Genomic DNA, 12,860 nt, shown 5'->3' on the forward strand with positions numbered 1-12,860 from the left:
CTAGCATACAACCTGGTTCTAGCAATGTTATGGCGTCACCCGGAGAACGTAGAACTAGATGAAGTAAAAGTTGTGCACTACTGTGCTGCTGTAAGCTCTTTTCTGCAATAAAGTATATCTCGAATAATGAATATAACTAAGCTGTCTGCCCTAAAACTTTGACCTATTTGGTTTAACTTGCAAATATAGGGATCAAAGCCATGGAGGTACACTGGCAAAGAAGCTAACATGGACAGAGAAGACATCAAAATGTTAGTTTCCAAATGGTGGGATATTTACAATGACGAGTCACTAGATTTTAAGGCTGAGAACTCTGCCCAAGAGGGAGAGAACTGCTCGAGATCATCTATAATGGCTTCCATCCAAGAACATGCAATTTCTTATATCCCTGCACAATTGACTGCTTAAGGATCTGGATAATGTAGCTAAATCTTGAGTGTGTGTTGGTGAACTCATAATACTAGGATTTTTTAAGACTACTGGCTAGTACTTACGCTAAGATATTTGTTTTTCAACGTGAAGCTTGACAAAGTATATATACGTCCTCAATAACGTAAACCATGTACAATTATTAGCATTAAAATCAATAAACCCTATATTTTATTCCAATTGATATACAACTACTTTCAATAAGAATAATAAAAATCTCATCAGTTACAGGACCACAACTTCAGGATATATGCAAGTAGTAAACACATCAAAACTTATTATATCACTAAGAAGTAAGAATGACTTCTCTTCGTATGCTTCTCAAGTACAAACTAAAGACCAGGCATACAAATTCTGCAATTTAAAAACTAATACATAATAGAAAGGCTGGTTCACAAGTTTATAAAGGCAAGGTAATTGTGATAATCATAAATATCTCCTGACACATACTACAGAAAATTAGGAAATTAATACTTTGTCACTAGCTTACTATTACTATTTTGAAATTTTCATAATACTCAACGTGTTAAAATACCTGCAAAAGTACCTAAATCAGTCGATCAATATTCATATTGACATAATAAATACTGAAGGCATTAGTTATGATTCATAAAAGAAAGTAGTTATATGTTCTGATACTCTAAACTTGACTAGCTTAAGGTCATAATTCTTTATATCTGTAATTGCACAACTGCCACCAACTTGTATTAGATGTAATATGAGTAAAGGCAACTCATCGTTTAAGCTACTTTTTCTATAGAGAGATATCCCTAGCATGCTCAAATTATGTGGCAAATCATACTCGACACTTGAAACTTCTTCGAAGAAAGTGAATAAAAAAGGAAATAAAACCTAGGGCTCAAAATGGTCTCCACTAGAACCTGACTCAATGTCTTAAGGTTGACAGTCTACAAGTTGTAACAGGACAGAACAACAAAGATAAAGAACAAGCATACCAAGAAGACATACCAGCAGCGTAGCTCCCATTCCTTTATATAGACCAAAGAACCCCTCATCTCTGAATATTGTACGAAGCGTGTGCCCCATACCCTCATAATATTCTTCTTCTTCCCCATTCCAGACTGATATTTAATTCAATTAAATTCAATAACCCTTCCCTACCTAGATTACTTCTTATTTCTCTATCTAGATTACTATCAGCAAATGAGGTGATTAATGAAAATTACTTAATCGATGTGATTTTGAAAAAATCAAGGTAAGAAATCGTAGATGGAAGAGCGGCAGAGAAATTAAGGAGATGAAAGGGAAATTGGAGATGAAGGAAATTGGATAAGAAAGGGAAAGGTAAATTGGGGGAGTTGGGAGCATATAAAAAATTAATTAAAGGAAAGAAGTAGTGTGATTGGGAAAAGAGGGAGGAGATAAAGGGGGCAAATGAAATTTGGAAGAAGGGGGAAATGAAATTTGATGAGAGGGAATGGAAATGAAATGTGAAATTTATCTTGCATATTTAAAATGATTTTTTCATCAATTTTAGTCATATGAAAAAATTAATAAAAAATTTAAAATTTATCTTGCATGTCAGGATTAGAAAAATCCAGTTAATGTACCCCTCCCGACAACGAGACTCGTTCCCGATTGACAAGATTAATTTTTAAAATGATTTTTTCGATGATCCAACCATACGGATGTTAAGATATATCAATTTTAGTCATATGAAAAAATTATTAAAAAATTTGAAGTTCATCTTACATGCCAGGATTAGAAAAATGCAGTTAATGTACCCCTCCCGACAACGAGACTCGTTCCCGATTGACAAGATTAATTTTTAAAATGATTTTTTTGACGATCCAACCGTACGGATGTTAAGATATATCAATTTTAGTCATATGAAAAAATTATTAAAAATTTTGAAATTCATCTTGCATGTCAGGATTAGAAAAATCCAGTTAATGTACCCCTCCCGACAACGAGACTCATTCCCGATTAACAAGATTAATATTTAAAATGATTTTTTCGACGATCCAACCGTACGGATGTTAAGATATATCAATTTTAGTCATATGAAAAAATGATTAAAAATTTTGAAATTCATCTTGCATGTCAGGATTAGTAAAATCCAGTTAATGTACCCCTCCCGACAACGAGACTCATTCCCGATTGACAAGATTAATTTTTAAAATGATTTTTTCAACGATCCAACCGTACGGATGTTAAGATATATCAATTTTAGTCATATGAAAAAAATATTAAAAAATTTGAAATTCATCTTGCATGTCAGGATTAGAAAAATCCAGTTAATGTACCCCTCCCGACAACGAGACTCGTTCCCGATTGATAAAATTAATATTTAAAATGATTTTTTCGATGATCCAACCGTACGGATGTTAAGATATATCAATTTTAGTCATATGAAAAAATTATTAAAAAATTTGAAATTCATCTTGCATGTCAGGATTAGAAAAATCCAGTTAATGAACCCCTCCCGACAACGAGACTCGTTCCTGATTGACAAAATTAATATTTAAAATGATTTTTTCGACGATCCAACCGTACAGATGTTAAGATATATCAATTTTAGTCATATGAAAAAATTATTAAAAAATTTGAAATTCATCTTGCATGTCAGGATTAGAAAAATCCAGTTAATGTACCCCTCCCGACAACGAGACTCGTTCCCGATTGACAAGATTAATATTTAAAATAATTTTTTTGATGATCCAACCATACGGATGTTAAGATATATCAATTTTAGTCATATGAAAAAATTATTAAAAAATTTGAAATTCATCTTGCATGTCAGGATTAGAAAAATCCATTTAATATACCCCTCCCTACAACGAGACCCGTTCCCGATTGATAAGATTAACATTTAAAATGACTTTTTCGACGATCCAACCGTACGGATGTTAAGATATATCAATTTTAGTTAAATGAAAAAATGATTATCAATTTTGAAATTCATCTTGCATGTCAGGATTAGAAAAATCCAGTAAAAGTACCACTCCAAACAACGAGACTCGTTCCCGATTTATAAGATTAATTTTTAAAATGATTTTTTCGACAATCCAACCTTACGGATGTTAAAATATATCAATTTTATTTGATTAATATTTTATTTTATTTGATTAATATTTAAAATAATTTAAAACAATTATATAATAATAATAATAAAATACACTCAAAACAAAATTTTTTTTCTCTTCTTATACAAACACATCTCCCATGAAATTCTCTTTGTTTCCCCCCTTTACCAAATATTTTTTCCCTCCCATCATCTTGGAGTATACTCTAACCCTATTTCTTTTATGTTTCATCTGCCGCCTCTCTAATCTCACACTTACATGCTCTGTCTTTCTCAATTCTCTCTGTTCTCTTCCCTAGAGTTTCATTTCCCTTTCTCACAACTTTTGTCTTAAGACTTTAGATTCAAGGTACTGCTTCTTTCCTAATTATTCAACATCACTCTCCGCCAAAGTCACAACATAAGTGAAGGGGCGTGTAAACAGCTGCAGTCCCGCAAGGAGGTCGACAAGGGGCAAAACAGAGACGCACAAAGAGGAGTTGAAGAATTGGTGAAAAAATACAAGGTGGATGGGAGAAAGTAAGCAAAGATTGGTGAAGATGACAAAGGGGATTATGGGTCAAAATGAAAACCCAATAACCCAATTTCAAACCAAGTTTAACAAATTGGAAATTGGGTTTAAGAGGAGCCCAATCTTTAATTCGCTGGAATTAGTAAGTTAATTGAATCCTTTACAATTTTATGTTATATTTTGAGATGGGTTTTTTTTAGAACTGGGTGTATAATAACCTCCGTTTCTCCTCTGGTTGGAGATGTAGCTCTGGATTTCGAAGCTGAGGCTATTTTCAATCAGGAATTCATTTAGTGTAAGCTTCTTTTTTCAAACCATTATCTTTATTTTACATGCAATTTGAATTATTGGGTGTGGATCTGAAATGGGCTTTTATTGTTTCTTGCTAATTTAGGGCAAATAAATTTTTTTGTTGGTATGTGGAAATGAGATAAAGATTGATTCTTTGATGACCCATTGTAGTTAGTGTTATTGGGTTTTGTTTGTTTTTCTGTTTAATGCTTTTTAGATAAATCTTGGGTTGCTTACAGGCTCATTTTTTAATTAGTTGAGGCTTTGATGGATGTTCCAGTAGAGCCACTTCTTCGACTTTCTGTTCCTACACTGCGATTACCATTACCATCTGTCAATTTGAGTCCTGCTATTGGCCTTCGAGCCTGAGAAGATGTTAAACACGAGTTCCATATTTGGGATCAAACACACTGCATAGGTTAATGCTGAGGTATTCTTCAATTCTAGTATTATGAAATATTATGTAGCGGGCCTTGTAATTAATATGTGTAAACATACTTTTATTGATAGTTTGAGATCATATTAACTGAAAAAGATTGAAATATTTAATTTTGACCGTGGGTGTGAATTGACCTGAAAGCTTCTAAAATGCTGATTGAATAATAGTGGTTGCATCATCTTTGTTAACCAATGTAGATGTCGAGTTCTATTTTTCGTGCATATCACAATTTGTGAGCCTACTCTCGGCATCTACTGCATCAATCAACCCTAGTGGCACAGGTCGTGTATATCATCATTTGACCCCAAGCCTGACAAGTCTGTCATAACGGTAGTCGGTAATACCAATGTTGTAATTGACTAGGCATGGTCGGAAACAGTTACTGATCACACATGCCCACATGGAAAATTATGGAGTAGCAGGGCAGACAGAATATGAGGTCAAAGTTCTCGCCTCCGAGAGGTTCAAAGATAAATTGATCATCTCACTTGCAGCTAATGGCCAGAAAGTAGGAATTGATGTAAACTATGAACATGAGAAGATAACCGGACTGCCTTCTTCCAGTAACTTCAGAAATTGGGTCATTGTACTTGTGTGTTCCACTGTATTAGTATCAACATTAATTCTGTTTCTCTATTACCTCGATAGACCAAATAGAGATCAGTCTAATGTAGCACCTACCAGCCCAACTGTCATAGCATATTTACCGGCAACCCCTTTTCGTAGAAGTACATCCGTCGTATATGAACACTCTCATACCAGGTAATTGCTCTGTGAACTCGTGTTATACTTTTCTTGCATTGAATACATGAGCTTTTACATTCAATATATGTTTACATAGAGCAATGTAAATGTTTGCCCAGAAAGTTTAAAAAGTATGACTGTGCATCTATATAGAGCTTCACATCTCATTAATAAAACTCATTAATAAAACTCGTGTTCCGGTTTAAGATGTGGGATTTTTTTTGTTATATTCTATATGGTGTATAATTTATTTCCTCTGTAGAATATATGGTTACTGGTGAAACTAAAATATTTTTTAATCTTACCAGCGTTACTTGTTGGGGAGCTCCTCGGTGGAAGCAGTGTCTGGTGCAAATGAGACACTGGTTTTGGTCTGGACATGTATAACACAGAAGGCTACTCTATGTGGTTCTGCAACTACAAGTATATTGACGAGAATACAAGCTCTAGTGTCAGATTCAAGAGGGAACTCCACAGCATCAAGGTTGAGTTACAAGCCACTAATCCAACAGAAATGGGACTTGATGTTTTTAGCCGAGACGATTAAAATGTGTAACATAATGAGCATGTTTAGAAATAGATTTTAAGTTATAGTTTTTATTTTTGTAGAGAAACATTGTATTATAAATTTAATTTCAATAATTGTGAAATAACAATTGAATTATTATAATATCATTTTATTTTAAAATTGATTTATTTTAAATAATAAGATTAGTTTTGTAAACTGTTGTGTGAAACCCACTTAAAAAATGATGAAAACCGTTGTATGTCTCACTACACTTATTTTTTTAAAAAAAACTGTTGTCTTTTGATATTACTTGCAATGGTTTAAATTTTTTATACCATTGTCTTTTAAATAAAAAAAATTCAAGACAATGGTTTTAACTAGTTAAAAAAAGTTTATAAACTGTTGTTTATGAAAATATCGAATAAGTTAACAATAATGGTTTTTCTACAAAACCATTATTTTTAAGTTAGATAGACAATAGTTGAATAAAAAAACAGTTGTTTAAAAAAGTTCCAACAACAGTTTGTTTAGAATAACTGTTGTGTGTTCCATGTTAACACAAGCACTCTAACATGTTGATTAATCTCTCTTTTTACATTGGTAAAAACAACCATTATCTCATGTTCAATCACACGAGTGTTGGATAGACAACGGAAAACATACATGTCACACAACGGTAAAAAACAGTTATGTGATTGCAAATTTCTTGTAGTGTTTACGAGCAGTTTGCTTGGTACGAGCCATCTAAAAATAAAATAAGAATGGTTTTCAATCAATACCTTTGATGAATACTATATCACATACATATAATTAGATAGATCAGAATTCCTGGGAAGAACTTTAAACTGTACTTCATATAGAGGAAAAAAATAAAGAGAAATGGTCACTTAATAAATTACCTAGCTATAATTCTTCTTCAAATATTTTGAGGTTTATTTTCTCTTTATCACTTCCTAGTGGATGTATATAAAAGTTTGAAGAACAAATGGGGAGGGGGAAACTGTTTTTATATATGGGGCAGGGGGATTATGTTTTGATTTAACAGTTACAAGTTGCTAATGATGTGCTTCATAGTTTCTACATGAATTGACGGCTCTTAAGTGTAATTTTGTGAGTTCCCCGCCCTCCATGTGACGGTCTATAATCAATCTTAAAGGTAGGTGCCGATCATAAATCCTACTCAACGTGTTCTTATTGGAGTGTTCAAAAATATTTGGATCGAGGATCTTTTATGGATAAAATGGTAATAATTCTAAAATTAATAAAAATCTAAATGATTGTGTGCAAAATATGCAAAGATTTAAAAAGAATATTTTAATTTCTAAAAATAAGAGTAGATTTTTACAAATGGGTTTATTAATAACTAGACTAAATTCACCCGAGTAATCACACTCGACCAATAAATTTTTATTATAAAATCCGGTACAAATTATGTACAAACTTTTTTGGTTATTACATATATCACTGGAATTTAACATCATAAAATTGATAATCATTTTTTCATTTAACTAAAATTGATATATCATAAAATTGAATTTAACATTTCATAATTTATGAAAAAGTTGCAAAAATTTCTACTAAAGTCTCATATTTTCTTATAGCTATGCTCAACAAATACATAACTAGAGTTCAAACTCGTGTGTGTTAAACAATAGTTATGCATGTGTTGAATTCATATCATATATAATTTTATATTGGTATTATTAATAAAATTAAAATAAATTAACAATATTTTATAATTTTTTACCCAATATTTTTTGGGTGAACTCATAAAGAAAATTGAAAAGTATATAATATTAATTTAACAAAATTTTAGTAATGACTAAGCACACTTCTATATTAAAGAAATAAACTTTTGGTTTTTTGAAGAAAAATAAAATATCATATTATGTGCCCTAATTTAATACTGGCGAATGAGAAGGATATCGAAGAAATAAATTACATTTATTTATTAAAATTTAAGTTATTAGTGAATAAATGATGTTTAACTCGGGTTATATAAGTAGAATCAAAAAAATTGTAATCTTGTACTTAAGAATTTTGTATTTGATCTTGAACCTATATATTCATATATAGATATATATAGAGGTGCATGCAAACTGTCTTTAACTACAAAATTATAAAAAAAAACTCATATAAAATTTTGGTTAACACATATATAACTTAAATTAAAATACAATTACATATATTTACGACAATTAATTTTAAATATTCATAAAATGTACGTGTAAATTCATATGTAATAAAGTTCTAAATGGTACAAAGACTATAATCTTACTATATGATACGGAGCTTAGCAGTTACATTTGTAAATCAAATCAAACTCATGGAGCTGCAAACAAGTCAAGTTCTTTCGGAACCGAGCCTAGGTTAAGTATTTTTAAAAAAATGAAACCAGATGATCAGAGTTTAACGACCGAAAGAATAGTAATGTTCAATATTGATTAATAAACTTTTTCTTATAATGATATAAACATTATCGATCTACACTTGTTTCTTAAATCTATATATATTTATTTTTGACGTCGAGGTTTAAGAATATGTCCAATTTTATTTTACACTATTTAGAAAATGCTAATTTTAGAAATCGTACATTACTTTTTAAAATATAGATGTCAAAATTTTATTATGTTCTAATATTTTACTAAAATCGGGTGTATGTAAATTACAGGTTATTTAATGGTGTTCATAAAATTATGAAAAAAATGGAGACAAATAAATCATGATTACAATGTTTGATAGTTCTCTTATGAAAAAATTAAGCGTTAAATTTTGAAATATGAACGACATTTCCATAATAATTAAATTATTAATAAACGACGAGAATAATATATTTATAAATATATTAGTGATTAGTAATAATTTATCATTTGTAATATATATCATTATAAATAATTTATTATAACAGAATTTTAACTGAGTTCGAGCTGATTCTGAGCTAAATTATTACCGAAACCGGAATGAGTCCAATCGATTTCGAGTTTCACGAGCCGAGTACTGGTTTAATAGAAAAAAGCTCGGCTTCACTATTTTACTCATCCGAACTCATTTTCATGTTTAAGATCGTTTTGACTAAGGAGACGAGACGAACTGAGTTCACTTAAACGAGCCGATCTCCAGTATTGTTCATAATAACTCTGTTTATTAGTAGCGCTACTCATGAATAACTTTGGTATCAAGGTTTTCTTTTGTTGAGGTGGTTAGTGTGTGTGAGCAAATCTTTACAAATTGACATTTGATTGCATCATCAATATTGTGCTAAATTCAAAATTAAACTATTTAAGTTTACTAACTAAGACTCACGATCCAAAATATTTTTACTTTATTTCTTCTCTAAATATTATTGTATTTTTATATTTATAAAAGACTGGTAGTAGTAGACTCGTTCAAAAATCCAATATTTCACCAAATAAAATCTGAAGGAATAATAATTTGAAAAAAATGTTCAAAAAATATTTTAGTTAATGTCCAAATTCTAAAGACAACATATGTTTTCAAGATCGGTATCCTATGTTTTCAGATTTGAACAATGCTTCTATTAGAGATGCTGGGGTAGGGGAGGGGCAAATGGGAAAATAAGAAATATGTAGTGGCAGACCAAAGAAAGGAGGAGTAAATGAATGGTAATTTCATGGCTGTAGGAGAAGAGGAGCTAGAACAAGCTTACAATAAGGAATAAAAATGGAGGAATAGGTGGGACAAATATATTGATTAGATGTGAATAAAGTGATTTGTTTTAAAAAAAATTATTAGTTTGGATTCTCATTTTTCATGTGTCTCTTATCAAAACAAACTTATTTGAGGTAAATATACAATTTTTAATTTCATAATACATTTTAACAATTTCAGATTTCCTCATTGTGATAAATTATCTTCTTTCATAATATTATTGAATACCAAAAAGAAAAAGTATGTCATGATTGAAGATTAACTCAACATATATATTTTTTCTTCATAACTCCCACATAAATCATCAATCCTCAAACTTACAATTATAGAAAAGATAGGAGAAGATATATCATACTGAATTCTAGAGTTTGTTTAGTATTGATCCGATTGAATATCAAATTGATAATCATCAAAATTAATAAAACATAAACTAAATAAACAATATATACGGGGATAACTATCCACTTGGTCGCAGGTTCAAATCCACGGGAGGAGAATTTATGATTATACCTCCTGAGTCAGAGCATATCGCTTAAATGCGGTTTACCTTGGTTCACATGGTTTGCATGCTATTGCGTGAGCCCGTAGGGTTTACCCAGTGCGCACCCGAAGGTAGCGGCTGCGGGTTACCTACGATAAAAAAAATAAACAATATATCATAATTTTCAAAATTAAAATAAAAAAATTTGAATTAAAATAATGAATGTTATGAACAAAGACTATCAAAAAAGTCAGAATTGACCCATGCTTTTAGAGATGGTGAGAGGGGCAAATTGGAAAATGAGGAATGTGTGAGTGGCATCTCCGGGTTAGAACAATCTTTCAGGAGGTACTACATACAACAAGGAATAGAAATTGAGGAATAAGGGTACAAATATATTAAATTTGAATAAAGTGATTTTTTTCTCTAAATTTCATTAGTTTGGATTCTAATTTTTTTCTAAATTTTCATTAGTTTTGATTCTCATTTTAATAAGTAAACTAATTAAAGGTAAATGTACTATTTTTAATTTCTTATTACATTTTAATAATTTAGGATTTCCTCATTATTGTGTATTATCTTCTTTCCTAATATTAGTGAATACCAAAAGAAAAAGGTATCATCCTCATTGAAGATTAACTCAACATATATAATTTTTCTTCATCACTCCCACATATATCAGCAATCCTCAAACTTACAATTACAACTACTATTTTAATTACACTGCTCTCCGGCAGAATCAACTACTTAAGCACACTCTCGGCGGATCCTCCTTGCCAGCTGAATGTCCTTTGGCATTATTGTCACCCGCTTAGCATGAATTGAACACAAGTTGGCATCATGGAATAGGCCTACCAGGTAAGCCTCCAATGCCTCCTGTAGAGCCAGGACTGCATGGCTCTGGAAACGCAAATCACTCTGTAACAACAAATTCACTATTGCAAATTAGAAATAAATTTGGCACATGCGATACACAAAGATAAGGTTTCTCTTGGGTAAAGTTATTTGAAAAAATATACTAAAAACTAATTAACCTTAATTCCTTGAGCAATTTCATGTACAAGCCTCTGGAATGGAAGTTTTAATATCAAAAGCTCAGTAGTCTTCTGATACTTACGGATCTCACTACAAGAAATTACTGTATGTTTAGCCTTGGGCAACAACCAGGAAATGATGTTTCAATAATAACATGAATTGATAAATATATACCGAAGGGCAACTGTTCCAGGGCGGTATCTATGTGGCTTCCTATAGGCACCAGTTGTTGGAGCACGCATACGAGCAACCTGTGATGGAGAACAAAACACAGAAATGTTAGGAGAAGATATATCAACTTTGGAGAAGATAGATCATAATGTATTCTATTATAGGCATTTAATAAGATGTAACCTTGTGTGTGAGCTGCTTTCCAGGAACCTTTCCTCCACTAGATTTAGGAGCAGTTTGCTTGGTACGAGCCATCTAAAAATAAAATAAGAATGGTTTTCAATCAATACCTTTGTTGAATACTATATGACATACATATAATGATAGTCCATACAGCTCCTGGGAGGATTACTCCTAAGCTCCTAACTCCATACAGCTCCTGGGAGGCCTACTCCTAAGCTCCTAACTCCATACAGCTCCTTGGAGGCCTACTCCCGAGCTCCTAACTCCATACAGCTCCTGAGAGGCCTACTCCTAGGCACATAACTCCACGCAGCTCCTGGAAGGAGTAGTCCCACACACTACCACTCCTGACCAGCGCAGTCCCGCAAGCGGAACCTTGATAAACCCCGACACGTGAGACGTTGGCCCAAGCACGTGACGGGAACAACTGTCACACATCAATTGTGGGAATAATTAGGGCACGTGTCAGAGGATCCTCAGAACATTCCTCGACCAGTCCCGCGCTGACACGTGTAAAGCATTCACTCCAGCCAGGTGCCCCCCGCTCCTAGAACCAATGGCTACGATTCAAAGGTACCAACCCCAAAACCCTACCCTTGAGCTATAAATAGCCCAAGAAGGTGAGGTTTTGGGGTTAATCATTCTTTCACACTCATATACACACACAGCCACCCGGCATTCATATTCATCTTCATCTTCCCAAAAATCTAGTTCTTACTCTCATGCCGGAGGCGCCGCGGGACTCCAACCCCCCTTCCGGTGTTGTTTTGTAGGAACCCAACCACAGCTACACCTCTACAGCGGCGAAGGATCCAGGACTGGCGTCGAAGGAGCAGCCCCTGCCACCAGGAGTTATCATTTGGCGCTAGAAGGAGGGCTCTCCATCCTTGGGTCTCGGTGCCCCTGGATTCACCTTCATCAACAAACTCTTCAAAGAGTCCATTTATTCAAACTTGTAAGAAATCAAGCAACCAACCTTTTCCGTAAGCATGAATATTGCTCATATCGGCCACCTTTGTATGTGCTCGTTACTTTAGGCTACGTTTGTGTGAGACCGTTTTGTTGATTTAAGCCACGTTTGTGTGAGCTATTGTTAGTTTTAATCGTTATTGTTCTAGTTTGAATATAGCATTCGCGTTATACTACATCGTTGTTTAAACTGCTCCCAGGAAGCTATTTGTTAATGTTTGTTATTATTCTGGGTAGTTTTTACAAATTTCATAAAGCATCCATAGACCGATATTCTCTGTGGCACATTGCTGTTATTTGTTGTTGGTATTGTTGAGAAATGGCAAGGCCAGGAAAGAATACCTCTGGAAGACCATCTGCTAGTGCTCAGGTCCAGGAGCCGGA

General features: G+C 32.8%; 1 protein-coding gene across 1 annotated transcript; it reads right to left on the reverse strand.

Moving 5' to 3' along the window:
- Positions 1-10,865: 10,865 nt before the first annotated feature.
- On the reverse strand, positions 10,866-11,579 carry LOC141700613 (histone H3.3-like). Its single transcript, XM_074504317.1, has 4 exons — positions 11,508-11,579; positions 11,328-11,404; positions 11,153-11,243; positions 10,866-11,036 (listed from the first exon to the last, which is right to left on the reverse strand). The coding sequence occupies exons 1-4, from the start codon at positions 11,577-11,579 to the stop codon at positions 10,866-10,868; spliced, it is 411 nt and encodes a 136-aa protein (XP_074360418.1).
- Positions 11,580-12,860: the final 1,281 nt, after the last annotated feature.

Source organism: Apium graveolens, unplaced genomic scaffold, assembly GCF_009905375.1.
Source record: "Apium graveolens cultivar Ventura unplaced genomic scaffold, ASM990537v1 ctg2598, whole genome shotgun sequence".
Classification (NCBI taxonomy): domain Eukaryota; kingdom Viridiplantae; phylum Streptophyta; class Magnoliopsida; order Apiales; family Apiaceae; genus Apium; species Apium graveolens.